The sequence below is a fragment of the Hypomesus transpacificus genome, unplaced genomic scaffold (assembly GCF_021917145.1).
Source record: "Hypomesus transpacificus isolate Combined female unplaced genomic scaffold, fHypTra1 scaffold_352, whole genome shotgun sequence".
Taxonomy (NCBI): Eukaryota; Metazoa; Chordata; class Actinopteri; order Osmeriformes; family Osmeridae; genus Hypomesus; species Hypomesus transpacificus.
This window is the reverse complement of record NW_025813876.1, coordinates 25,017-52,935: the sequence shown is the minus strand read 5'-3', so window position 1 is coordinate 52,935 and position 27,919 is coordinate 25,017. Positions and strand designations below refer to the sequence as shown.

Sequence of the window (27,919 nt, the reverse complement as noted above, 5' to 3'; positions counted from 1 at the left end):
AGGAGAACAGAAGACACAGTACCATCATTTAGTATTTTATTTGTTATCTTTACAGGGAATACAGTTAACATCGGTTAAGTGTTATGACTACTGTGTTGTACTTAAATGATCAGCATGAAAGGTACAGAGCATGTAGGATAATCAATGCAGAACTGTTTCCATTCAATTTACATGTACATTTAATCATTTAGCAGACGCTCTTATCCAGAGCGACTTACAGTAAGTACAGGGACGTTCCCCCCAAGGCAAGTAGGGTGAAGTGCCTTGCCCAAGGACTCAATGTAATTTTGCACGGCCGGGAATCGAACCAACAATCTTCTGATTTATAGTACGACTCCCTAACCGCTCAGCCATCTAACCCCTGTCAATCTTTTCTGAAGTTGCTTTTTTGAAAAATCGTAACTAACTGAATAATTATAACTTGCAAAATCATAAATTTGAAATGAGAAAACTAAAATTTAACAGATACTTTTATCCAAATCAATGTTTAAACAGGTGAACAGGTAAGAGACACATCAGTACAGTAAAATAGCTTGTTCCTACAAAATACCATATGATTTAAAAACATTGGAGTCATTCTAAATTACCCACATTCAGGGAGAACAATACTGAGTAATAATTACTTGTCTCATATATTGTCATGTTGTACTGAGCCAACATGGTAATACATAATGTAGGACTTGTCAGGGTTAGTGAGAGGGCGTTACTCACGTCACACATTGACAGGTGAATGAGGAAACATTTAATTAATTCTCTGCTAACGTTCCTGAGGTGGGTTCCTCCACTCATGTACCTGTCTACCTCTCTCTCTCTCTCTCTCTCTCTTCTGTCTCTCCGTCTCTTTCTCTGTCTCTCCCCCTACTTCTTTCATCAGAGTTAGATTAACTTTGATTTCATTTCTCTTGTAGAACTGTACCTACCTTTTTAATTGTCTCTCCTTAACTCCTCCTTTTATCACAGGATTTCCTGGAATCGACACTGTTCACATTACACAAAAGACAGTTCTGATTAAATAAGTCCCAGCCTACTCTCCTATCATGGGTGTGCCCTCTGTTGATGGTAAGAACTTTGTGATTTTCTGTTAAGTTACACATGCTAGTCCATGCAGTGAGGTCTATCACATGGTTGTTATGGTTCTGCAACTATGATTTTTTTTACGTTCAAGTGTTACTTCAGCGTAGCTCGTGGTCATACGATGTTTGTCAACTTAAAGATTAATTGAAAACCAAGTTTATACATGGTCACGGTCAGTGGTGGGTTCAGACATACGTAACAAGGGCAGCCACCCAGCGCGGCGTCTTGCCGGGAGCGTTAAAGGGCGCCTGCACCCAAAGAAAAATATCTGAATGGTGAAATTTGCGCGATCCGTTTTCTATCGCTCATTTGCACATCAGTGATATATTGTCACCGTGTGGGACTGTGGGTCAGTTCACTTGGTCAGAGTGAGCGCTAGTTTGGGAGCTAGACTGCCTGCAGGTCGCCCACTCAGAAGGTGGCGCGGGGATAGGTTGGCCTCAGGTTTCCCCACGGGGAGCGGGGGAATCGATCAAATAACGCACCTCTTACTTTGTACAGGATTGCAAGTTGTAAAATCTGATACACAACGCAATGCTACCGAATAAACCTCAATTCATACTCTGAAAATAGGCTTACAGACATGTTGCATTTCTTAGAGGTTTTTGCGAAATTGTTAAGAATAATTTAAAACTCGTCTACACCAGGGCCGTAGACAGACGTTGCTAACATTTTCCTAAGATGCTAACCAAACCTAACATAGGACCTTGACTAGGCTAGGGGTGTCAACAGAGAATTTGTTGAAAAGTAATGCAAGGGATGGTGGGCGGACGCTGGCAGGTTGATTGCCATAGGCCTACAAGCTGAAAACCGCCACTGATCACAATCTGCATCTAGTATCTGCCCTGTAACACTAACTAAATGAGTTTATTGCAGAAATGTCACCACTGGTGTTAAATGATTCGCAATCCCTAAATGGTAAGTGGTTCAACCTAAAAAATCAAAATTAATGCATTAGCGTGACTTTTCTACTTATTGAAATATACGTTTTCATATAGGCTACAGTACCAGTCAAACGTTTGGACACATTTTCCCAAAACTTATGACTGGTACTGTATGTAATTACTGGGATTATGACGTGAAGCTCAAATACATCCTGTTGTTTTCGACAGTGTTGTGTTTCTGCACATTGGAGTTTTGTTCTTTGGGTCCTACAGAGTCTCTTCACCCCTCAGACCTGAGGATCGTTCTGGTGGGGAAGATGGGAGCAGGGAAGAGTTCAACAGGAAACACCATCCTGGGAAGACCTGGGGTGCCCCCAGGAGTAGCAGGAGCTGTAGGAGGAGTAACTGCGGCCTTCCAGGCTACAATCTCTCCAAACTCTGTGACTGCAGAGTGTCAGAAGCAGAGTGGGGAGGTGGCTGGGAGGACCATCGATGTCATCGACACTCCAGGGATCGGGGATGTGTTGCTGAGAGACACATGGGCCATCACAAAATGGTTCAGAAAGACTGGTCAAGCAGAGAAAGATGCCATAGCAGAGTGTGTTAACCTGTCTGTCCCAGGGCCCCATGTGTTCCTGCTGGTGATCAGTCTGACCAGGTTCACATCAGAGGAGAGAAATGCAGTGAAATGGATCGAGGACAACTTTGGCCAGAAAGCAGCACAGTTTACCATCGTACTATTTACTGGTGGTGATAAGCTAAAGAAACACAATCAAACTTTAGAGGACTTCGTGAAAAAGAATGAGGAGCTTAGGGCACTAGTCAACAGATGTGGAAACAGATCTCATGTCTTCAACAATGAAGAGAGGGATGAGACTCAGGTCAGAGAGTTGCTGGAGAAGATTGAGGAGATGGTGAAAAAGAATGGAGACCACTACACCAACGATATGTACAAGGAAGCGCAGAGGAAGATTAGTCGTAAAGAGATGATAGAAGGAGCCAAACAAGTAACTGCAGGAGTTGGTGTAGCGGTTGCAGGAACAGGTTTGGGTCTCATTGCATTCCCTGTTGAAGCTGCAGTTGGCGTTGGCATGGTTGTAGGAGGGGTAGTTTCTGCTATCGGTGCTGCTGTATCATCGGCCGATGAGTGAGTAGAATTATGAAAAATAAACTTATGAAGAACCATCTTTATCCAGGTCAGCATTAGACGATGTCCACTCTTGAACATGAGTTTTTATGATTAAATACTGTGTGATCTCTTGTAAACCTTTTATTGTCTTGTTTTTATTCTTTTAATCATATGTCTTTTTTCTAAACTATGTACATTATGTTTGTAATACACGTTTTAAAATCTGAAATCTGTATGATATGCATGAAGGGAAATGTTGAAACATTTGAAAATTATGAATAGATTATGCATGATGTGATAATCATCAACACTTTATAGTAGGCTACACTCCATTCACTGTTAAAAAAATGAAACGACTTATTCATGGGTTCAGTTTGGCTTTCTGAGTCTGCTGATTGTATTTCGGTTACTTTAGAAAATGTCCAAGTAGCCCACACTCGTTTGTTATTAATTTCCACACAAATAAAATGGTCTGAAAATGGTTGCAATTATTTGTATTTCTCTTTCAACATACAGTATGTTAATCCCGGCTTGTCTCTCTCTCCCTCTTTATCTCTCTCTCTCCCTCTCCCCGTCTCTCTCTCTATATCTCCCTCTCTCTCTCTCTCTCTTTCCGTCTCTCACACATCATGTTCCTCCAGAACTGCACCCACCTCTTATTGTCTCTCTTTAGTACCTCCTCCTTTCTCACATTATTTCTTGGAATCGACACTGCTCATCCAAAACAGCAACGTTGGCAGAGAATTCATGAAATGTTTCCTCATTCACCTGTCAGAGTATGACGTGAGTCACGCCCTCTCAATAACCCTCAGCTGAGGAGTCAGATAGCTGAGCGGGTAGGGAATCGGGCTACTAATCAGAAGGTTGCCGGTTTGATTCCCGGCCGGGTCATGAAGCTGTGTCCTTGGACAACGCACTTCACCCTACTTACCACGGGAGAATGTCCCTGTACTTACTGTAAGTCGCTCTGGATAAGGTGTTTGTCTGTGCACTGACCACTAGATGGCGCTGTTGCCCCAGTTAAAACACAGGATACATCACTTGGGCCTCTTTATTTATGGATACATGATTATGTGTTTAACAACATTTTGTATAAAATGTGTAATTTCACCTTCTGATGGGTGTCAAGAAATAAAAATCACATGAACATTTTTTAAGATTTTAAAGTAAAAAAGCACTAAACATACTGTACATTTGACCAACAACCTGCATGATTTTTTATAGGACAGGAGAAACCATTAATAACGTTTCTGTAATAACTTCTCCTCGACGGAATGTGAGAAACCATCTTCAAACATACAACAGTGAAATACCATCTGACTTCCAACCAGGCAGAGATGCATTCCCAGTTCACAGCATCACTGTGTTGTCAGAGCGATTCCCTCCACCTTCTTATTTACCAAGGACGGCTCTCACCGTCGCTCCCACCGCCTCTCTCACAACCATCTGTCCGATCCGCAGCAGTACTCCTCCACCCACTCCTCCACCCTCCTTCTCCGCTCCTCCCCTGTCCTGCTGCCCCTCCTCCACCCTCCTTCTCCGCTCCTCCCCTGTCCTGCTGCCCCTCCTCCACCCTCCTTCTCCGCTCCTCCCCTGTCCTGCTGCCCCTCCTCCACCCTCCTTCTCCGCTCCTCCCCTGTCCTGCTGCCCCTCCTCCACCCTCCTTCTCCGCTCCTCCCCTGTCCTGCTGCCCCTCCTCCACCCTCCTTCTCCGCTCCTCCCCTGTCCTGCTGCCCCTCCTCCACCCTCCTTCTCCGCTCCTCCCCTGTCCTGCTGCCACTCCTCCACCCTCCTTCTCCGCTCCTCCCCTGTCCTGCTGCCCCTCCTCCACCTGCCTTTGGGTGAGCTCCACCCTCCTTTCCATGTAGGTTAATCTGTCTGCGTTCACCTTCACCGACTGTTCCATCACCTTCTCCAGCCTCTCCAGCCCCTCCTCCACCTTCCTCGCTCTCTCCTCCACCTTCCTCGCTCTCTCCTCCACCTCCCTCGCTCTCTCCTCCACCCTGATCAGCTCTCTCTCTTTTCTGTTTCTTTCTGTCTGTTTCTCCTCTGCTTTCTTCTTCTTTATCTCTGCTTTTCTGTTTTTCTCCTCTCTCATTTCCTCCTTTCTTTTTCTCTTCTCCTCCTCCTCTCTCCTCTTTTCCTCTTGCTGTCTTCTACTCTCTTCCTCTCTTCTCCTCATTTCTTCCTTTCTTCTACTCTCCTCTCTCCTTTTTTCCGCTGTTTTTCTACTCTCTTCCTCTCTCCTCATTTCTTCTTGCAGTCTCCTACTCTCCTCCTCCCTCCTCATTTGCTTCTCCTTCTCAATCCTCTTTTCCTCAACATTGTGTCCATTTCTCTTGCCCTCCACCTCCTTCTGTTTCTGCCCCTCCACCTCATATCCTGTCTTTCCCCCCCTCCTCTCACCTCCACCCTGTGTCCTCCATCCACCCTCTGCTCCTCCACCCCCTCCCTGTCCCTTCCTCCCCCCCCTGAGTCCTCTCCTCTGCAGGTAAGTGTCCCAGGTGTAAGGCTGTCCTGCGTTCTGCTCCACCACCTGCTCCATCTTCTCCAGCAGCTTGGTGACGTGCCCAGGGTGGATCTCTGCTTTGCTGTTCACAGCGTGGAGTCCTCCTCCACAGAGCCTCACCAGACCTCTGATCACTTCCTGCTTCTCAAACTCCTCCCACTGTCTGCGGGTGAGCTTCTCTCTCCCGGTGACCAGCAGCAGGGTGCGCCTCAGGGCCTGCTCCCCCAGGGTCTCCTGGATCCACCTAGACACGCCCACATCCTCCTGCGTGACTCCTCCCACCCTCACCACCAGCAGGAACACCTGGGGACCCGGGGAGGACAGGACGAGGGCTCTCTCCATCTCTTCCCTCAGTCCTTCTTTATCCAGGGTGTTGGTCCCTGGGGTGTCGACCACGGTGACCGTCCTCCCCTCCACCTCTCCTCCCTCCATCACACTCTGCAGGGTGGCCCTCCCCTCCTGGAACCGCTCTCTCCCCAGGAGGGTGTTTCCTGTGGTGCTCTTCCCTGCTCCTGCCCTGCCAAGCAGGACCACCCTCAGCCCTGGACCACCTGCAGGACACACCCTGTCAACCATCCCATAATACCCAGGAGAGCAGGGGTGTATCAGGAATCTTACCGCTCCCTGTCAACCATCCCATGGTCCTAGAATTCTGCTTGTGTTTTCTATACAGAATATGTAAGACGCTTGGAAAAGAGACGATGAATAAAATGTAATAGCCAGAAGCTAATGTAAACATCGGATTAATCGACCAAAACATTGGCCAGGCTAGCGGAATCGGCAGCACAGACTCGGTCAACTAGCAGCATGTCATTTTAAAGGAACTGACGTTGAAGTTCGATCTTCTGATCTTTAGAATTCAAATGCTTAATGATATATTTATTTCTCTAACCTTTTTTTTTACTAGCTGGAACTTGTCGGCTATACCCCTTAACTTTCACTTTCATGGGCGAAGGTTTAGTTAGTTCATAACAGCACAATTTCAAACACAAGGCGTTTCGTGTTTGTGTGTTTTTAAAAACGAAATAGACAACATGAAATGTAAACTTACAAATACAATTCTACCGATTCATTTATAGCCTACAAGCTAAACCGCATAACACAATTAACTTACGCGCTGGAGTTACCATCTTGATTGCAGACGCACAAAAATACTATGAGGTGAATCTTTTAGGCTAGTTTGTTCTGAAGGCAGACCAAGATGAGATCCCACATGAACGGTACGCTACCTCTTGTCCCGTTGTTTAAGCGGAGTGAGATACATTATAAATTATTTGTAGCCTACTCTATACAGTGTTTCCCCTACTCAAAACATCACGTGAGTGAACTTTCTACCTCGAAAAAAAAACAGTTTCCTGATAGGCGTCGTTCCAGTTACCACAATGTAAACTGGATATCATGCTGATCCGCTTGAAGAAGCAAATCGCCGGTGTGGCAAGACGCACATACTGCCCTTCACCTCGAGACCCATCTCTACTTTTGAAATAGTTAATGTAGCCTAGGCTACTGCTTCCCATTCGCTTTAGGCTACATTATTTAGTCAATGGATCCTATCGATCCTCCCAATTTCTCAAATCGCTGTGAAATGAAATCTAAAGCCTCGCCTACAGCGTAAGTTGCCTGTACTCGAATGTAGTTTTAGTGGAAAGCATTTTTAAGCTTTTATTCAATAATTAAATTTGACCTCATTTACACGAACGGACTGATTTCTTCCTACATAATTCGACATGACAAAAAGGTCTGACATCAAGAAAACAGGAGACCTAATCGAATACAAAGTCTCATTGTGCGAGAAGGCGTATGACTGAATGTTTATACATGCATAATCGCGCGTGTGTACAAAATTGCATATATGTAAGTATGCACGCAGAAGTATGTGTAAGTGTGTGGGTTTGTGTGTGACACAGTGCCCCAGCGAGCGTCGTTCCCTTCCTACGCCCTGCAGGGGCACGAGAGCCACACACGCGGACACCATCTCGAGCTGGCATCTCTCCACTGCTGCTCACGGGCCCCTGGGGAAGGTAAGTGCTGAGACAGCTGCTGTTGTGTTGTGTTATCAGAGATTAGTTACTGGACAATGTTATCTTGTCGTCAGAGATTTTTTTTAACATAAAATCTACTTTTGGGAAACTAAATAGCAACGCTCTTGTCACATTGCTAAACTAACATTGTGAGTTTCTAATGTAAATATGACATGTAATGTGTCATTGTGAGCATGTATATTTCAATCAGTACATTAAATATGTATTTGTATGTATCATTGAGAGTTTACCAGTTGTGAGTACTATGGTAGTCACTAAAAATACATAATATCTCTTAATATTTCTAAATATTTTTCTTAATCTTTCTCACACCTGGGGACAGAGACACACCTGGACAAAGAGACACCTGGAGATTGCGACACACTTGGACACACACACACCTGAGTGGAACACACCTGGACACCTCTCACAGAGACAGGGCAGCAAAGGATTCTGGGGGATCTGGACTGTCGCTGAAACGGATAAAAACACACAGAAAACGATTATCGTAACAAAAACACACGCTTTCAAATAAGGAACCCTCCTGGAAAACAGCTCATCAACCTGTGAGCAGAAGAACAAAAGTCATCCGTCGTCGCTCACAGACCATAATATTACACCATTTCATCCTCCTCATCCGCCGTCGTCATGGCTTCCACGGGTCTGCAGCTGCTGGGCATGCTATTGGCTGTGCTGGGCTGGGTGGGCGGAGCCCTGGTGTGTGCCGCGCCGCAGTGGCGTGTCTCGGCCTTCGTGGGCGGGGAGATCATCGTCTCCCAGGTAACGTGTTAGTCGTTTACGTTTGACTAATCTAACAGACTCTTCCATCCAAACTGACGTAGAAATGGCGGGTGGGCATTGAGAGGGTGGAGGGAGGGGTGATTTGAACCCGTGGATGTTGTGTTTTGCCAAACGCCCCCGACCGTCGACCTCTCCCCTCCCCCAGGTGCTGTGGGAGGGCTTGTGGATGACCTGTCTGTCCCCTCCCCTCCCCCAGGTGCTGTGGGAGGGCTTGTGGATGACCTGTCTGTCCCCTCCCCTCCCCCAGGTGCTGTGGGAGGGCCTGTGGATGACCTGTCTGTCCCCTCCCCTCCCCCAGGTGCTGTGGATGGGCTTGTGGATGACCTGTCTGTTCTCTCCCCTCCCCCAGGTGCTGTGGGAGGGCTTGTGGATGACCTGTCTGTCCCAGAGCACGGGCCAGATCCAGTGTAAGAGTTACGACTCCACCCTGGCCCTCCCCCTGCCTGCCCAGGCCGCCCGAGGCCTCACCGTGCTCTCCCTGCTCCTCTGCCTCCTGGCCCTCATCCTGGGCGTGGCGGGGGCCAAGGCCACCCACTGCCTGGGCCACGCGCCTCACATCCAGGCCTCCAAGGCTCGGCTGGGTTGGGCGTCCGGGGCTCTGTTCGTCCTGGCCGGCCTGGTGTACCTGGTCCCGGTGTGCTGGACGGCGTACTCGGTGGTGAGGGACTTCTACGACCCGGGCGTGGCGGCGACGCTGAAGAGGGAGCTTGGCCCCGCCCTCTACCTGGGCTGGGGGGCCGGGGTGCTGCTCCTGGTGGGGGGGGCGCTGCTCAGTGCCGGCTCCGCCCCCCCGCCCGCCCTCGGTGGGGGGAGGAGCCCGAAGGGGGCGGCGGTGGAGGTGAAGCAGCCGGAGAAGTCCTTTGTTTGAGAGGTTAGAGAGGAGAGATACAGAGGAGAGATAGAGAGGGAGGGAGGGAGGGAGGGATAAAAGGAGATATAGGGAAAGTGATTATTTTGTTGAACTGAATTTGATCAGCATTGTGTGGAACAATATATATCATGATTGTGTGGTGATTTCAATATATTTCATATTCTTCATTTCCAACTTTCTCATACTCAGTTTCAGATCATAATAAAGACCCCTTGACACTAAGTTATTGATCTGTGATTATTATTTATTGGTAGTATTTTTGTTATTTATCAATTTTTGTGGTTCATTTGTTGTTTATTTGTAATTGTTCTGTGGTTTATATGTAGTTTCCTTTGTTTAATTGAAGTTTATCTGTAGTTGATCTGGGATTAACTGTAGTTTATCTGTAGTTTAGTTTTGGTGTCCTCGTCTCTTCAGGGAGGATCCCATGGTGGCACGAGCTCGTCACGACATCAGTATTAATGTGTCATAACTGACGTCTCTCAAATTCCTAGCTGCCTCTTCCTCCGATTGTGTGTGTGTGTTTATGTGTCTGTTTTTATGTGTCTGTGTGTGTTTGACCCTTAACCGTGTGTGTGCATGAACACACGTATAGACTTGTTTGTCTGGAATTCCTGAGTGTGTGCAAACTCAATCGTGTGGGCTGTGTGATGTGTGTGTGTGCTTACACTTGTGCATGTGTGGGTGCAAGCGTGAGTGTTATTGTGTGTGTCTGTGTGCAACCAGCAGAACAATAAGCATCTGTGTGACATTTGATGCAGTGTGAGTCATGACTAACCTACTGGCCTCTTCACTAGGGTACTGTGCTGAGGGAGACAGGGAGAGTCCCGACTAACCTACTGGCCTCTTCACTAGGGTACTGTGCTGAGGGAGACAGGGAGAGTCACGACTAACCTACTGGCCACTGACTCCATTAATTGTGGATGTCATTGGGAGTCTGAACCTAGAAGTGTTAAACAAGATTTTCATCTCATGTTAGTCTCCCACACCTAACCCCCCCCCCCCACACACTCACACACACACACACACACACGCACACACACACACACTCACTCACACACCAGTAGACATAACATAAAAAAAAATATTTTCTGTTCTCTCCTCTCCTTTCACTGTGTGTGAAAACTTTTTTCTCAAGGTTTTTTTTAAAAGGTTTTGATTAAAAAAAGCTTTGAAAGGTTGAAAAAATTATTTGGACATTTTTTTTTTCTGTGTGTCACGTTGTGTGTGAAAAAAGTGTAGTCAGCACTTCAATTTTTACGAGAGTCTTTTTAAACATGAGTATCTGTACTTCTACTTGAGTGAAGGATGTGTGTACTTTTTGGCATCTCTTACAAAAGATTATGATGCGAGGAAGAGAAGAGGTCCTGGAGTTCATCTGTTTATCCACTAGGCGGTGTTAGCGGCATTTGCAATAAATAAATGTAATTATTTCACATGTACCGAGAGTGACAAGAGTTAGAAAAAGCAGCACCTCCCATATACAAATATACTTTATTTATAACACAAACATAGCCAACAATCTATTACTGTTGTACTTTTGGATGGTGACCCAAATTCCATGTGCTTTGAACAGCTGATTGGCCGCTTCAGGGACGGATGTACGTGTGCGTGTGCGTGTGTATGCGTGTGAGTGTACTGATTCCTGAGATGGTGATATGGTTGGAATTCCCTGGCATTACGACACACACACACACCGGATGAAGTACGTGACTGTTTATACAGACATGTCACATTGGTGAACACACACACAACTGAAAAAAAAGTTATATATTCGTTGTTATATTTTTTGGACCCTTGTCAGTCAAGGTTCCTTGGAATAATTGTCCTAGCTTCCCCCCCCCCCCCCCCCCCCCCCCCCCCCCCCCCCCCCCCCCCCCCCCCCATATGGCCCCCTGCGCGCACAAATCTCACACGACTCTTAACTATCAGAGTGAACTATTTAGCCTCGATCCAGAAACCTACATGCAGGCTTAAACCTGTTGCCCCGAACCCAACATACCGGTGCTGCCAGAACAAACTTGTGTTTTGTTTGTTTGTTTGTGGCTAACTGCTACGTTTTCAAAAGTTGTATGTTTAAATTAAGTAGCATGGTCTGTGCAGTCTGTAGCGTAAACGTCTAAGTGACCCATCAGGAGGTAAGAAATATAGGAAATGTGGGCTAATAGTCAGTTCTGTTTTTGTAGTAAGTGTGGCACTGGTAATAACTCATATTTTACATAATTTTTGTAATTTTTTAGTAGGCCTAGTGGTTTACCTGCGTTTAATTTCAAAAAATACTATTGACTTAGATTCTCATTTAAACTAATGCGGAAGTGTGCGTAGCGCAGCAGCACTGTTGGCAGTGTATTACGGTTGTCGAGCTAGGGTTTAACCCTTAACTCGGGGTTGAAACAACGTGGGATAGGCGAATGCAAGAACCTTCCCCTAACAACATTTTAACTGCTTTTGTCACGTTAGCGCCGCTCGACTTTAAGAAGAAACTGTCACCCTGCTAAAGAATGAGGTGAAGTTGTCTCTCTTAAAGACACAGCACGCTGTGTTCTGTCTGAGGCGAGGTTGCCGGAGGTGCGTGTCTCTTTAATAGCCGTGGGGAACTTTCATGAAACGGTGATGAAACTGGGGTCTCTGAGGGTGTCCTCTGGAGCGTGTGGTCCACGGAAGCGGGCCTCTTAGTTGATTTTTCTGGTGCCTACAGGAACCGAGTGGCGACCTTTGGATCTACCGGAGTCGAGCACGAGGAGGCAGCTCCTTCGACCTCGGTGGCAATTGGCTACTCGCGCACTCTCGCGACTCCCATTGCCTTGGTCTTTATCTATTAATTTACTATCACGCGTCCTGCAAAGACTACAGCCAGACGAGACACACATAGGCTACGTATTCAGTTCACTGCACACACCAGCCACGCACGCACTCTGCGGCGCGTGTACGCTCGTACTCAGGCAACCCAAAGTCCCTCCCGTGTCGTCACCAATCATCGGCATGTCTGAAGATTAACAAGACTATCAGACTCACTGCAGAGCGAGAGATCACAGACTACATAACCGACTTCCCCGTGTGTTGAGTCGGATTGGAAACCTGTCCCTCACCGCAGACACAGCATTGGATCGCGGACAGTAAACAGAATCGCTAGTTGTAGGCTACAGCCTACAGTGTCACCGGGAGATGACGGAGAAACGGATGTCGCGGTGGTACTTCGGGGGGCTTGCCTCCTGCGGGGCAGCCTGCTGCACGCACCCTCTGGACCTCATCAAGGTGAGTGCACGCGGGAGTGGGGAGAGGCGGCTTGGTTCTGACCCGGTGCACAGCTGGACGGTAACCGAGTCAAACAAACCAGGGGAAGAAAATGTATATTTGACTAAATAATTCTGCTGAGCCAGAGAGATGGGGGTGGAAGGTGTGCGTGGCAGATGAAAGACAGGGAGAGATACTTTTATTGTAAAATAACCGGAAGAGAATTGGGGGATTTATATTTTTCCTCTCCATCGCAACAGCCAGTCACATGACGAGAATGATGCGGATGTGTGTGTTTCCCGGCTGGTTAAGCATCCACATTAACACGAGCTTGTCGGTTCACTGCCCCACTGATTAAATCTCAGTGCACCGGGGCTCACCTTTCAGATATCGGTTACAACACTGTGAACAATCAGCTAGCGTAAGCACCGTTTCCCCACACGGTGGCTTACAGATGCATTGAAAACAGGGTTCACGTGTGTTGGTGCCTGATAAGCCTCTAGCACTCGACGTTAGCTACAGAGTTCCCTGAGTAGAACTACTTGGATAAGCACGTCGGTATTTGTAGCGGAGTCACCGTTATGGGCAGATTTAAACATGTGAGTGCAGATTTTACTCTTTCCCAAGAGGGAAGGAGAGGGGGTGGGGGGGGGAGGGGGAGAGAGAGAGGGGTTGGGGGAGAGAGAGAGAAAACAAAGTTAGTTGTAGAGAATTGGGTGAACCTTTGAATCTTAGTTAGACTCCAGACACTAACCTGACTAGTGTCCCTGTGTCACCTTTTACACACTTCCAAACCTGCTTCTGATGGCTGCAGCGCTATCACACTCACACACACGCACACACACACACTCACACACTCACACAAACAAAAAAGGTTGATTCAGTGTGAGGACTGAGTCATTCCTGTATTCACTCTGCCAAAGACACAGTGAGGTGACCTTATGCCACCTTTCTATTCCAGGTAGACAAGAGCTGGCTCTGGTGTCCCATGTCTGGTGTGTGTGTGCCTGCCTGCTGGTGTGTGTGTGGATATAAACTAATATATATTTATTTATATATTATATATTACACGTCTTTTAATTGAGAGAGAGAGAGGGAGAAAGAGAGACGGAAAGGGAGAGGGAGAGGGAGAGAAAGAGATAAAGACTACTTGAAGGACTCGGTGGCCTTTGGAACTGAAGCAAGCTGATTGGCTAGAGAAAAGTCTGTTCTGATTGGCCAGAGCAAGGTCAGCTCTGATAGTCTTGGTTTGATTGGCTGAAGTGATGCTTGGAACTAAGTTCATCCAACCCTATAGATAAAACCCACAGGGACGCGTGTGTGTTGGGGTTGTGTATATGCAGACGTGTGTGTGCGTGTGTGTGTTTCACAGGTGTCTCATAAGTCATGGCGTTTACAGTTACCAGAAGGTCATCTGAGCTATAAACACTGTGTGTGTGTGGTGTGTGCGTGTGTGTATTGGTATGTGTGTGTGTGTGTCCATCCAGGTCCACCTCCAGACTCAGCAGGAGGTGAAGATGAAGATGGTCGGCATGGCGATGCACGTGGTGAAGAACGATGGTCTGCTGGCTCTCTACAGCGGCCTCAGTGCCTCCCTCTGCAGACAGGTGTGTGTGTTTGTGTGTGTGGGTTAGGTGTGTGTGTGGGGGGGGGGGGGCGGGGGCTAGTGCTAGCAGCCCTGTTTTTAGAGGATGAATAGACCTGATCTGCTCTAAAGTCTGTAGACACGTGGAAGGAATGAAAACTCTTCTCTCTCTTCTCCTGTCCCCCCCTCCCCTCCTCCAGATGTCCTACTCCCTGACCAGGTTTGCTATTTATGAGACAGTGAGGGACATGCTGGGCAGCAGTAACCAGGGGCCCATGCCCTTCTACCAGAAGGTGCTGCTGGGAGCCTTCGGAGGTACACGGTCACACACACACACACAGTCACACACATACACACACACACAGACACACACACACACACACATACACACACACACAGTCACACACACACACACATACACACACACACACACACACATACACACACTGTCACACACACACACACACACAGTCACACACAGACACACACACACACATACACACACACAGACACACACACACACACACACACACACACAGTCACACACACATACACACACACACACAGACACACACACACACAGTCACACACAGTCACACACACACACACATACACACACACAGACACACACACACACACAGTCACACACACACACGTGCGACACACCCACCCTGAGATGTCTCTCTCTCTGCAGGCTTCACTGGTGGGTTCATCGGTACTCCTGCAGACATGGTTAACGTCAGGTGAGACACACACACACATGCAATACACACACATATGAAAAAAACACACACACAAACATACACTCACATACACACGTTAACACCTTGCTGACCATCATGTGCTGAGCTGTGTGTGTTTTCTTCACAGGATGCAGAATGATGTCAAACTGCCCCCTGAACTCAGGAGGAAGTGAGTGTGTCCGCAGTGCCGCTCCACGTTTGATGCCCTAGGCAAGACTTCCAAACCACAACACGGACATGTGACGTGGTGCGGTTGGCGCCCCCTGCTGGTAGAGCAGAAGGGTTCATTAATGGATGCACTTGGGAAATTGCTGCCCCCCTGTTCATGCCGCCCTAGGCAGCTTTCTATGTTGCCTGTAGAAGCGACCGGCATGTTTGTGTGTTTTTGTACGTGCCTGGAGGTGCGTGTGTGCACGGTTGTGTATCTCTAGTGTTGGTGTGTGTGTGTGTGTGTGTGTGCATATATACATTTGAATTGGTGTGTGTGTGTGGTTTCTGTGTGTGTGTGTCTGACTCTCTCTGTGTCTTCCAGCTACAAGCATGCTGTGGATGGACTTGTCAGGGTGTTCAGAGAAGGTGAGCTGTCTGCTGTCTGACCCCTGACCCCACGCTGTGAGGGTGTGTGTGCCTGTGCATGCTTGTGTGTGTGAGAGAGTCCTTACCGTGTGTGTGTGTGTGTGAGAGAGAGAGAAAGAGAGCTGACCGTGTGTGTGGTGTGTGTGTGTGTGTGTGTGTGTGTGTGGGAGAGAGACAGCCATGACCGTGTGGTGTGTGTGTGAGAGAGAGAGCTGACCGTGTGTGTGTGTGTGTGTGCACAGAGGGGATGAGGAAGCTGTTCTCAGGAGCCACCATGGCCTCCAGTAGAGGAGCTCTGGTCACAGTGGGACAGGTGAGACACCTCTGTCTCTCTCGCTCTCTCTCTGTCTGCCTGTCTCTCTCTCTCGGTCTGTGTCTCTGTCTGTCTCTCTGCCTGTCTGTCTCGCTATCTCTCTGTCTGTCTCTCTCTTGCTCTCTATGTCTGCCTGTCTCTCTCTCTCTCTCGGTCTGTGTCTCTGTCTGTCTCTCTGCCTGTCTGTATGTCTCTCTGTCTCTCTTTCTCTCTCTCTGTCCCCCTTTTATCCATAACATTGATCAGGTAACAATCTAAAAGTTGAATCTCTCCGCTCCCCTCCCCTCCTCCCCCCAGTTGGCGTGCTATGACCAGGCCAAGCAGCTGGTTCTGGGGACGGGCATGATGGGAGACAACATCCTCACTCACTTCCTGTCCAGCTTCATCGCAGTGAGTGTCCTCAACTTTCATTGGTCAGACAGGTCGCACATTGGTTGGACGGTTTGGCGTGGAACTTAAACTTTGGTGTTCGACTTTCTCCTCCTCTCCATCCCTGCCTCATCATCCCATCTCTTCTCTTCCTCCTCCAACCCCTCCCCCCTCCTCCCTGCCCCTTCTCCCTGCCCCCCCTCCCTGCCCCGCCCCCCCCTTCGTTCCCCCCCCCCCTCCAGGGTGGCTGTGCCACCTTCCTGTGCCAGCCTCTGGATGTGATGAAGACCAGACTGATGAGCTCTAAAGGAGAGTACACGGTGAGCACTGCCTTCTCTCGCTCTCTCTCTCTGTCTCTCTCTCTCTCCCTTCTTCTCCCTCTCCCTTCTTTCTCTTCCTCCCTTCAATCTTCATCCATCTTTCCTATCCATCTAAGCGTGTGTGTGTTTCTCAGGGAGTGCTCCACTGTCTGAGAGAAACTGCCAGGCTGGGACCTTCAGCCTTCTACAAGGTGAGCTGCACGCACACACACACCTCACACACACACCTCACACACACACCTCACACACACACCTCACACACACACCTCAAACACACACCTCACACACACACCTCACACACACACCTCACACACACACCTCACACACACTCAGGGTGGGATCTAACTGTCCTGTGGTGTTGCAGGGTCTGGTTCTAACTGTCCTGTGGTGTTGCAGGGTCTGGTTCCAGCAGGGATCCGTCTGGTCCCTCACACAGTTCTGACCTTCATCTTCCTGGAGCAGCTGAAGAACCAGTTTGGCATCCGGGTCATCTCCTGAGCACATGACCCCTGACCTCTTGATTGATCGCTTCTCTGCCCAGTCAAACTTGGAGGAAGGAGGGAGAGAGGAAGGAGAGATGAGGGAGGGAGGAGGGAGAGAGGGCAGGTGTCATTCCTTTTGATCTATCTCTCCCTCCCTCTCTCCTTCCATCCTTCTATGCTGCAACTCAATTTGACGGTAAGCAACGGTTAATGTTCTCACGCCACAACCAGTCACCGTGGGGATATCCATAGCTACCTCCCTCAAAGCCAGGGGGGAGTGGTCTCCAGCTGTACCCCGAGCCGTGACATCATCATTACGAGACTGTACCCCAAGTCATGACATCATCAACACGAGACTGTACCCTGAGCCCATGTCATCATCATCAACTGTAACTATTGATGGTCTCTTTAACAGTGTAGCCCACATTCACCTTCTGAATGAATGACATCTTTGGTTACGAAGAGCTTAAAAAGATGTATGTAGTTACAAAATGAAAAAGTAATATTTTAAGCTAATTATTTTTGAAAGAACTGTAAGGCTAACCTAAATCATGTTACATTGATATAAAAGTATAACATACTAATAACATAGGACATGTAAATCAATAACATACCCGATAATGTCTATGTACACTACAACACACCTTGATGCAAAACATTCATCTTACAGCAAGGGAGTAGAAACACACACACACTTGCTAACATTTCAGAAACATCTCTTATTGTCTAACTAGGCTGGATGTTTCCTTGTACTGTGGAGTAGGAAGACTTGAGACTTTCTCACTTTGCACGTAATGTATGGGAGTGACGGTGACATAAGGGGTCATCACCTTTATTTGCATTCAGCTCTGTGCGTTTCCATGATGTGCCTGCCACAGACACACAGTAAAGTTATCCATAGTTGTAGTTTGCTGAAGCCTCTGCTAGCTGGTGAATCTAGACTTTATACACCTGATTCAACAGAGAAAGAGTTCTAGCTGTTCCCGTCTGTGCCAGCCTGTTGGGGTGCCCTACCGCCAGTGACCTGCAGGGGGCAGTGCGGTGCTGTGAGTGAGTGGGAACCGTGTGGATGAATCGAGTGAATGGATACAAATACTACTGCTTGAGGAAATGTGTGTGTTCATGTCCTGCTTTATAGAATAATGTGATTTGACTAGTCGGGTACTGGGAACTATGCACTCGAATGAGACTGGAAGAATTCTGAACTAATTTGTTTGTATTAATTTGTCAATTGTGAACAAAATGTTTTTTTGGGAAATAAATGACTAATAAAATGCCTTTGTTTTGTGTCCAGTGAGCAAACAAAGACAGCTTTATCCCCGTTTCTGAAGTTAAATTCAACGATTTGATCAGTTAAGTGTTCAGAGAACAAAAGCCAGATCTCACACAGTGTCAGAATCAGAAAGGGATTTATTCGCCATGAAGGTTTGCACAGACAAGGAATTTGCTTTGGCAGGAAGATGCATACATTAAACATATAAACATTTAGGAATCTTATAGGAATCTCTCTGTGTGACAACCACAGTGTCTGAAGCTGAAACTGACTCTGAGCAACAAACACACACATTTAAATTTAGTCACACACATTTATTTATTAGCACCCAACCATAAATACAGACCATGTCGATAAGAGTTTACCTTGAATAATATTTTATTTGCTTGTCTACAACGTGACACTTTTCAAATGTGAGGTTATTTATGTGAAGTGACCTCTGCTCCAGGTTCTCCAGCTGCAGAGTCCAGGACCTGGTTAGACCAACTGCACTTCAACCTGTTCTGTGGTGTTGTAATGTTGTGAGAGAGTCTCTGGTGTGTCTCAGTCCCCCTACCCCGAGGAGGGCTGAGGGTCTTCAGGTAACTGGGCCATGGAGTAGACAAGATCTTCTGGAGTTCCATTTGCTGAGGTCACAGTGGGAGGAGCTGGGATTCTAGAATCTCTGTGTGTCACAGTGGAGTAGATGACAGGGGCAGGACCATCCGGGGAGATTCCCACAGTGGAGCAGCTGGGATTGATAGCGTCTTTGGGGAAAATCACAGTAGAGTAGCTTGGTTCTTTAGCTAAGCTAACGTTGGCATACAAGTCATTGAGGATGCTAGCAGGGCAGCTAGCAGAGCAGCTAGCAGGGCAGCTAGCAGGGCAGCTAGCAGAGCAGCTAGCAGGCCTCGCTGAGGGAGAGGTGACACTAGAGGCACCAGCAGGGAGAGAGTCTGTCTGTCTGTCCTCCTTTCTGATCTCATTGTACACACAGTCACCCTGGAGACAGTCACCCTGGAGACAACAATAAGAGTGTTTAGAAGGTATTTATCTCTTGTAATTGTTCATCATTATGACAGCATTAGTATAATAATTTTCTTATGATTATGCACATTATTATTGCTATGATCAACATGATAACAGATCCATCCCAGTTGTGACGTGTTGTAGCAGGTCTGACCACTAGAGGGAGCTCCACCCCCAAACTTTCATCCCAGAAGAACCCTGTCTAGTCTCGGACCCAGAACCACCCCCTCCAATGTACCCTGGACAGCTGATCTGACTGCTAGCTGTGAGCAAGATGGCCGACGTTTCACCCCACACTTCCATCAGCACCATCTTGCTTACACTCATCCTGCTCAGCTAGATCTGTGCTACATCCAGTGCTTTGCTGTGGGGGTGAGGACAGCTGAGAGGCTGTACAGTGTGATGGTGTGTGTTTACATGTGCACTGTGTGTGTGTGTTGATGTGTAGAGATAAGTCCTGGTGCAGGGTTGGAACCCTCTCACCTGTCCTGCAGCATGGTTGTCGAGGGCCAGGCAGTCAGAGAGCTCTGGTGACTTCCTGTTTCCTGCTCTCCACTTCCTGTAGAACACCAGTAGGGCCAGGGCCAACACGATCACCGTGACGACCAGGCCCACGCTGGCATACGCCACGAACATACCTGATGAGAGAGAGAGAGTGAGAGAGTGAGAGAAAAAGAGAGAGAGAGAGAGAGAGAGAGAGAGAACATTTGAGAAAGAACAGGAAATAGCACAGTGTTTCAATGTTGGATGTTGAAAGTAACCAACACTGAAAATGATCATCACTGTAACATCACTTCCTGTGGGGCTGTGGTGAACATTATTCTTATTGTTGAAACCAGAAATCTTCCAAAATATGAACAATTTCACTGCACCTCCATAAACCGAGGAACTACTGTGTATGAATCCACCTCGATAAGCCTATTCATAAGTTATGTTATCATGGTTTACGGCAAAATTACAATTGACAATAAATTAATTGTATCGATTGTAAATTTAAATACATTTTAAAGAGGGATTATTACTATTACTAGCTTGCGGTTAGAGTTTCAATATGCATTGGATAGGCCTATTTTAGATAGATATAAAAATAGATATTTGCGATTCATTTGTAAATGTATACTGTTGCTCTAAGAAAGTTTGGTCTTGGTGAGTCAGCAGACTGTTCAGTTTATTTCTAGTCGGATCCATACGACGCAGTGTCATCGCCGGTAGTTTGTGTTTCGTTTCCATACTTAACTTGAGTTATTTGTAACGTCTTTGGATTCCATGTGTGTAATAAAGAATATCGTTACGACGGTGTTCTGTGGAGGTATAAAGTAGCGAGTGAGCTAGCTGCTGCTCAAGCTAGATAATCAGCTAATCACTCTAACCAACTCAATGGAGAAGCAAACACAGTTTAGCAGAATTTTACCCCATCCAGATGATGTATTTTCCAGGTCCTTAGTGGTTAGAGACGTTATAGGGAGGTCAGGAGATGTTTCAGGGAGGTTAGAGGACGTTGTAGGAAGGTTAGATGACGGTGTTACAGGTCTGGGCTTCACAGTGGAGGGTCTAGGTGTAGCTGTGTGATGGACAGAAGGGTGGTAGAGGTCAAAAAGTGACTTTTGGACACATTTCTTTCCTTTGTTTTTCACAATCGATGCAATACATTTTTTAATGAAGATCATTTAAATGGTAATACTTAATGTTCCAATGCCAATAAAGCACTACGGACACAATCCCCACATCAACAATAAATATGATTTCAGAAACGTATCAGAGAACAATATATAAATGTTGTCTGACTTCCTCTAAGCTACTGAAATAAGGACACATTCAAAGTCTCAACACTGAGGTCTACATGAGTGAGGGGGTGGAGGTGAACTCACCCTTCCTCACTGTCAGCTTCACCTCCTGGAATAGGTCTGGTCCAGATCTACTGACTCCACACCAGTACGTCCCTGAGTCTGAGTTCTTCAGTCCAGAGATGGTCACAGTGAAGACACCATCTCTACTGTCATGGATCTTATATCTTTTTTTCTTTGCATAGTTTTTACTCCCCTCAGTCTGCACTAGAATGTCACTGTTGGAGGAACATTCACCCTTACAGAAGTACTTATCATTATCTGTGATGGACAGCACTGCATTGTCCATAGTGCACCTGATCTCAACCTCTCCTCCTTCCTCCCCAGACGCCTGGATCCCTGCTGACATCTCAACACACACAGCTGTCAATCACACACACACACACACACACACACAGCTGTCAATCACACACACACTCACACACACACACACACATACACAGCTGTCAATCACACACACACACACACACACACTCACACACACACACATGCATACACAGCTGTCATCTCAAACACTCAGTACAGCAAACCTGCATCAAGACAAGATATTGACCAGTCAGACAGACAGACAGACAGACAGACAGACAGACAGACAGACAGACAGACAGACAGACAGACAGACAGACAGGCAGGACTCACCAGAGAGCAGACAGCAAGACACAACCAGGATGGTTTTCATCCTGACTAGTTAGTTACTTCAACCCACTAGTCAGTAGTTGCTACAGTTACTGTCAGCTAAACCCTCTCAACAACAAGCACTCTGTCCAGCTGGAGTTCTGAGTTCAGTTTCTAAGTGATTGAAACTTCCTCTCAAGCTCTGGTTCCTCAATACTCTCTTCCTTCAAGACACCTCCCTCCTTTCCTCTCCTTGCTCCTCATTGGCTCTGTTATCTGTCAGTCAGTCTGACGATGATGATGTCAGTAAAGTGTACAGCAGAGCTGCTCGATAGCAACTTCTTTAATGGTGCCACACCAGCGTGCAGAGCTGGCTGTGTGTGGTTAGCTAGGTGTGACAACTGCAGGGTCAACTCTCTTTACTACTGACACGCAAACACACGTTTGATCAACAGTCTAACAAGCATAGGTTTAATTACTTTAATCCAACATACAAATAGTTCAATGGTTAAATTTTCATAGAACCCAGAACAGACCAGTTATGAAGCATTTGTGTTTTAGACAGTTTTGTCTGGGTTTCAGACACTGTGGCTCAGGTATCCTTGATGACAGGGTTGAGGTGTTGGTAGATGGGGTCTGTATCTATGGTGACGGGGTTGAGGTGTTGGTAGGTGGGCTCTGTATCCATGGTGATCGTGTTGAGGTGTTGGTAGGTGGGGTCTGTATCCATGGTGATCGTGTTGAGGTGTTGGTAGGTGGGCTCTGTATCCATGGAGACAGGGTTGAGGTGTTGGTAGGTGGGGTCTGGGGTTGGGGTCATGGTGAGATGTGGATCTGAGATTAAGAAAGAGATCGAATGAGAGAGAGAAACAGATAGAGAGAGAAATAGAGGCATAGAGAGATAGAGACAGAGGGAGAGAAAGGAGAGTCAGAGATGGAGAAGGTTACAGAGAGAGGTATGTACGTAATTGTCTTCAAAGATAGATAGACACACACACACACACACACACACACACACACACACACACACACACACACACACACACACACACACACACACACACACATACATACATACATACATACATACATACATACATACATACATACATACATACATACATACATACATACATACACACACACACATACAAACCGGGTGATATATTGTGTCTCTTCCAGAGGTAGTTTAACAGCAAGATCATTCCCAGCAGTAGCAGCCCTGACACACACACACACAGGAGCACTGGACCAGCAGGACACACACACAAGAGCACTGGACCACCAGGACACACACACACACACACACAGGGATTAGAACAGTCAAGTAGGAGAAGGGGTAGATGTGAGGTAGGAGAGATGCTGCACCAGTACCACAAGTTTCATCACCTGTCAGGTCCTTAGTGGTCAGAGATGTTGCAGGGAGGTTAGATGATGTTGCAGGGAGGTTAGGAGATGTTGTAGCAAGGTTAGATGATGTCGTAGGGAGGTGAGGAGATGTTGTAGAGACAGTTGTTTTGGGCCTTACACCAGAGGGTCCAGGTGGAACTGTGTGACGAGGAGGACGGAAAGATCAAACTAAAATACAAATATGATTTAATACTAAATCTGAAGTACAGCTCCCCCTTATGTTTTATTAGACCAGTATTTCATAACTAACCGTTCAGAACTGTTAGCTGCACCTCGTAAAAAGTGTCCACAGCTGCATTTCTCTCCACTCCACACCAGTACCTCCCTGAGTCAGCCTTCTGCAGCTGAGAGAAGGTCACAGTGAAGTCTCCAGATCCTGAGTCCTTCAGAGAGATTCTACCCTCCTTTGCTGTTCCACCTGCTGTAACAGTCACTATGATGTCTTGGTCGTCCGTGCATGGTTCCCTGCAGAGGTATTTGTTGTTGCTCCAGGCGTTACCATGGGAACATGTGAAGGAGACATCGCTGCCCTCTGTCCCCTCAACTGAGATCATCTCTGCCTCCAGAAAACACACTGCCGCTGGAACAGGAAGGACAGGAGTTAGGAGAGAGACAGGGTGTCTGGATGGACAGACATGTACAGACAGACAGACAGACAGACAGGTTGGCTGGCAGACAGACAGGCCTCACCAGGCAGACAGGCAGACACAGACAGATAGGACTCACCAGAGAGCAGACAGCAAGACACAACCAAGTGGGTTTTCATCCTGACTAGTTACTCCAACCCACTAGTTAGTTAGTAGTTGCTATAGTTTGTCCAACTGATGTTCTGAGTTTCTATAAGTGATCAGAACTTTCCTGCACTGGTTCCTTAATACTCTCTCTTCATTTATGACACCTCCCTCTCTCTCTGGTTATCTCTATCACTCTCTTCCTCTCTCTTCCTCCTCTCTCTCTCTCCCTCCCTCCCTCCCTCCCTCCCTCCCTCCCTCCCTCCCTCCCTCCCTCCCTCCCTCCCTCCCTCCCTCCCTCCCTCCCTCCCTCCCTCTCTCTCTCGCTCTCTCTCTCCCTCTCTGTCTCTCTCTCTCCCTCTCTGTCTTTGCCCCTCCCTCTGTCCCCCCTCTCTCTCTCTCTTTCTCTCTTTCCCTCTGTCTTTCTCTCTCGCCCTCTCTCTCTCTCCCTCTCTGTCTCTCTGTCTCGCTCTCTCTCTGTCTTTGCCCCTCCCTTTTCTCTGTCTCTGTTTCTGAGAATCCACACAGCGACTCACACCTCTGCACCACGTGACCTCAGAGCTGTGAGTCGCTCTTTACGTGTGTGACCACCACAGTGTTCTCCTCTCACTTCTGAAACTGACTCTGAGCAACAAACACACACATTTAAATTTAGTTACACACATTTATTTATTAGCACCCAACCATAAATACAGACCATGTCGATAAGAGTTTACCTTGAATAATATTTTATTTGCTTGTCTACAACGTGACACTTTTCAAATGTGAGGTTATTTATGTGAAGTGACCTCTGCTCCAGGTTCTCCAGCTGCAGAGTCCAGGACCTGGTCAGACCAACTGCACTTCAACCTGTTCTGTGGTGTTGTAATGTTGTGAGAGAGTCTCTGGTGTGTCTCAGTCCCCCTACCCCAAGGAGGGCTGAGGGTCTTCAGGTAACTGGGCCATGGAGTAGACAAGATCTTCTGGAGTTCCGTTTGCTGAGGTCACAGTGGGAGGAGCTGGGATTCTAGAATCTCAGTGTGTCACAGTGGAGTAGATGACAGGGGCAGGACCATCTGGGGAGATTCCCACAGTGGAGCAGCTGGGATTGATAGCGTCTTTGGGGAAAATCACAGTAGAGTAGCTTGGTTCTTTAGCTAAGCTAACGTTGGCATACAAGTCATTGAGGATGCTAGCAGAGCAACTAGCAGAGCAGCTAGCAGGCCTCGCTGAGGGAGAGGCGACACTAGAGGCACCAGCAGGGAGAGAGTCTGTCTGTCTGTCCTCCTTTCTGATCTCATTGTACACACAGTCACCCTGGAGACAGTCACCCTGGAGACAACAATAAGAGTGTTTAGAAGGTGTTTATCTGGTGTAATTGCTATTGTTATACATCATTATGACAGCATCATTATGATTATTTTTCCTATGATTATACATCCTATTATTACTATCATCAACATGATAAAAGATCCATCCCAACTGTGACATGCTGTAGCAGATCTAACCACTAGAGGGAGCTCCACCCCCAAACTTTCATCCCATACAAACCCTGTCCAGTCTACGACCCAGAACCACCCCCTCCAATGTACCCTGGACAGCTGATCTGACTGCTAGCTGTGAACCACCCCCTCCAATGTACCCTGGACAGCTGATATTGACTGCTAGCTGTGAACCACCCCCTCCAATGTACCCTGGACAGCTGTGGGGGTGAGGACAGCTGAGAGGCTGTACAGTGTGAAGGTGTGTATTTACATGTGCACTGTGTGTGTGTGTGTGTGTGTGTGTGTGTGTGTGTGTGTAGAGCTGGGTCCTGGTGCAGGGTTGGAACCCTCTTACCTGTCCTGCAGCATGGTTGTCGAGGGCCAGGCAGTCAGAGAGCTCTATTGACTTCCTGTTTCCTGCTCTCCACTTCCTGTAGAACACCAGCAGGGCCAGGACCAACACGATCACCGTGACAACAAGGCCCACGCCGGCATACACCACGAACATACCTGATGAGAGAGAGAGAGAAAGAGAGAGAGAGAGAGAGATTTTGAGAAAGAACAGGAAATAGCACAGTGTTTCAATGTTGGATGTTGAAAGTAACCAACACTGAAAATGATCATCACTGTAACATCCCTTCCTGTGGGGCTGTGGTGAACATTATTCTTATTGTTGAAACCAGAAAGCTGCCAAAATATGAACAATTTCACTGCACCTCCATAAACCGAGGAACTACTGTATATGAATCAACCTTTATTAGCCTATTCATAAGTTATGTTATCATGGTTTACGGCAAAATTACAATTGACAATACATTTATTGTATCGATTGTAAATTTAAATACATTTTAAAGAGGGATTATTACTATTACTAGCTTGCGGTTAGAGTTTCAATATGCATTGGATAGGCCTATTTTAGATAGATATAAAAATAGATATTTGCGATTCATTTGTAAATGTATACTGTTGCTCTAAGAAAGTTTGGTCTTGGTGAGTCAGCAGACTGTTCGATTTATTTCTAGTCGGATCCATACGACGCAGTGTCATCGCAGGTAGTTAGTGTTTCGTTTCCATACTTGAGTTATTTGTAACGTCTTTGGATTCCATGTGTGTAATAAAGAATATCGTTACGACGGTGTTCTGTGGAGGTATAAAGTAGCGAGTGAGCTAGCTGCTGCTCAAGCTAGATAATCAGCTAATCACTCTAACCAACTCAATGGAGAAGCAAACACAGTTTAGCAGAATTTTACCCCATCCAGATGATGTATTTTCCAGGTCCTTAGTGGTTAGAGACGTTATAGGGAGGTCAGGAGATGTTTCAGGGAGGTTAGAGGACGTTGTAGGAAGGTTAGATGACGGTGTTACAGGTCTGGGCTTCACAGTGGAGGGTCTAGGTGTAGCTGTGTGATGGACAGAAGGGTGGTAGAGGTCAAAAAGTGACTTTTGGACACATTTCTTTCCTTTGTTTTTCACAATCGATGCAATACATTTTTTAATGAAGATCATTTAAATGGTAATACTTAATGTTCCAATGCCAATAAAGCACTACGGACACAATCCCCACATCAACAATAAATATGATTTCAGAAACGTATCAGAGAACAATATATAAATGTTGTCTGACTTCCTCTAAGCTACTGAAATAAGGACACATTCAAAGTCTCAACACTGAGGTCTACATGAGTGAGGGGGTGGAGGTGAACTCACCCTTCCTCACTGTCAGCTTCACCTCCTGGAATAGGTCTGGTCCAGATCTACTGACTCCACACCAGTACGTCCCTGAGTCTGAGTTCTTCAGTCCAGAGATGGTCACAGTGAAGACACCATCTCTACTGTCATGGATCTTATATCTTTTTTTCTTTGCATAGTTTTTACTCCCCTCAGTCTGCACTAGAATGTCACTGTTGGAGGAACATTCACCCTTACAGAAGTACTTATCATTATCTGTGATGGACAGCACTGCATTGTCCATAGTGCACCTGATCTCAACCTCTCCTCCTTCCTCCCCAGACGCCTGGATCCCTGCTGACATCTCAACACACACAGCTGTCAATCACACACACACACACACACACACACAGCTGTCAATCACACACACACTCACACACACACACACACATACACAGCTGTCAATCACACACACACACACACACACACTCACACACACACACATGCATACACAGCTGTCATCTCAAACACTCAGTACAGCAAACCTGCATCAAGACAAGATATTGACCAGTCAGACAGACAGACAGACAGACAGACAGACAGACAGACAGACAGACAGACAGACAGGCAGGACTCACCAGAGAGCAGACAGCAAGACACAACCAGGATGGTTTTCATCCTGACTAGTTAGTTACTTCAACCCACTAGTCAGTAGTTGCTACAGTTACTGTCAGCTAAACCCTCTCAACAACAAGCACTCTGTCCAGCTGGAGTTCTGAGTTCAGTTTCTAAGTGATTGAAACTTCCTCTCAAGCTCTGGTTCCTCAATACTCTCTTCCTTCAAGACACCTCCCTCCTTTCCTCTCCTTGCTCCTCATTGGCTCTGTTATCTGTCAGTCAGTCTGACGATGATGATGTCAGTAAAGTGTACAGCAGAGCTGCTCGATAGCAACTTCTTTAATGGTGCCACACCAGCGTGCAGAGCTGGCTGTGTGT

The 27,919-nt window shown here is 47.0% G+C and overlaps 7 protein-coding genes across 8 annotated transcripts; 3 read left to right on the top strand and 4 right to left on the bottom strand.

Annotated features, from left to right (window-relative positions):
- The first annotated feature begins 584 nt into the window (after positions 1–584).
- LOC124464483 (GTPase IMAP family member 9-like) lies at positions 585–3,571 on the top strand. Its single transcript, XM_047016361.1, has 3 exons — positions 585–1,059; positions 1,951–1,992; positions 2,232–3,571. Exons 1-3 carry the CDS (start codon positions 1,038–1,040, stop codon positions 3,107–3,109), a joined length of 942 nt encoding a protein of 313 aa, XP_046872317.1. The 5' UTR covers positions 585–1,037; the 3' UTR covers positions 3,110–3,571.
- Positions 3,572–4,085: 514 nt separating this feature from the next.
- On the bottom strand, positions 4,086–7,452 carry LOC124464490 (GTPase IMAP family member 3-like). Its single transcript, XM_047016369.1, has 3 exons — positions 6,711–7,452; positions 5,124–6,147; positions 4,086–4,095 (listed from the first exon to the last, which is right to left on the bottom strand). Exons 1-3 carry the CDS (start codon positions 6,724–6,726, stop codon positions 4,086–4,088), a joined length of 1,050 nt encoding a protein of 349 aa, XP_046872325.1. The 5' UTR covers positions 6,727–7,452.
- A 584-nt stretch (positions 7,453–8,036) lies between these two features.
- On the top strand, positions 8,037–9,320 carry LOC124464484 (claudin-9-like). The gene is made up of 2 exons (XM_047016362.1): positions 8,037–8,397; positions 8,768–9,320. The coding sequence occupies exons 1-2, from the start codon at positions 8,266–8,268 to the stop codon at positions 9,284–9,286; spliced, it is 651 nt and encodes a 216-aa protein (XP_046872318.1). The 5' UTR covers positions 8,037–8,265; the 3' UTR covers positions 9,287–9,320.
- Positions 9,321–11,215: 1,895 nt separating this feature from the next.
- slc25a10b (solute carrier family 25 member 10b) lies at positions 11,216–18,195 on the top strand. Its single transcript, XM_047016373.1, has 11 exons — positions 11,216–12,544; positions 14,011–14,130; positions 14,309–14,423; positions 14,803–14,851; positions 14,979–15,020; positions 15,384–15,427; positions 15,670–15,740; positions 16,038–16,130; positions 16,352–16,429; positions 16,564–16,620; positions 16,826–18,195. Exons 1-11 carry the CDS (start codon positions 12,455–12,457, stop codon positions 16,925–16,927), a joined length of 861 nt encoding a protein of 286 aa, XP_046872329.1. The 5' UTR covers positions 11,216–12,454; the 3' UTR covers positions 16,928–18,195.
- Positions 18,196–18,388: 193 nt separating this feature from the next.
- On the bottom strand, positions 18,389–21,829 carry LOC124464486 (CMRF35-like molecule 1). Its single transcript, XM_047016363.1, has 5 exons — positions 21,676–21,829; positions 21,061–21,399; positions 20,604–20,753; positions 19,676–19,830; positions 18,389–19,180 (listed from the first exon to the last, which is right to left on the bottom strand). Exons 1-5 carry the CDS (start codon positions 21,713–21,715, stop codon positions 18,737–18,739), a joined length of 1,128 nt encoding a protein of 375 aa, XP_046872319.1. The 5' UTR covers positions 21,716–21,829; the 3' UTR covers positions 18,389–18,736.
- A 297-nt stretch (positions 21,830–22,126) lies between these two features.
- Positions 22,127–23,966, bottom strand: LOC124464488 (CMRF35-like molecule 6). Of its 2 annotated transcripts, none has more exons than XM_047016367.1 (5): positions 23,788–23,966; positions 23,312–23,641; positions 23,151–23,199; positions 23,041–23,108; positions 22,127–22,485 (listed from the first exon to the last, which is right to left on the bottom strand). In XM_047016367.1, the coding sequence occupies exons 1-5, from the start codon at positions 23,825–23,827 to the stop codon at positions 22,244–22,246; spliced, it is 729 nt and encodes a 242-aa protein (XP_046872323.1). In that variant the 5' UTR covers positions 23,828–23,966; the 3' UTR covers positions 22,127–22,243. The 2 variants fall into 2 exon arrangements, with proteins under 2 accessions (XP_046872323.1, XP_046872321.1); XM_047016365.1 differs by adding an exon at positions 22,808–22,927 and having other exon boundaries at positions 23,041–23,199; positions 23,312–23,638.
- A 426-nt stretch (positions 23,967–24,392) lies between these two features.
- Positions 24,393–27,715, bottom strand: LOC124464487 (CMRF35-like molecule 5). The gene is made up of 5 exons (XM_047016364.1): positions 27,562–27,715; positions 26,963–27,301; positions 26,506–26,655; positions 25,611–25,765; positions 24,393–25,103 (listed from the first exon to the last, which is right to left on the bottom strand). Exons 1-5 carry the CDS (start codon positions 27,599–27,601, stop codon positions 24,807–24,809), a joined length of 981 nt encoding a protein of 326 aa, XP_046872320.1. The 5' UTR covers positions 27,602–27,715; the 3' UTR covers positions 24,393–24,806.
- Positions 27,716–27,919: the final 204 nt, after the last annotated feature.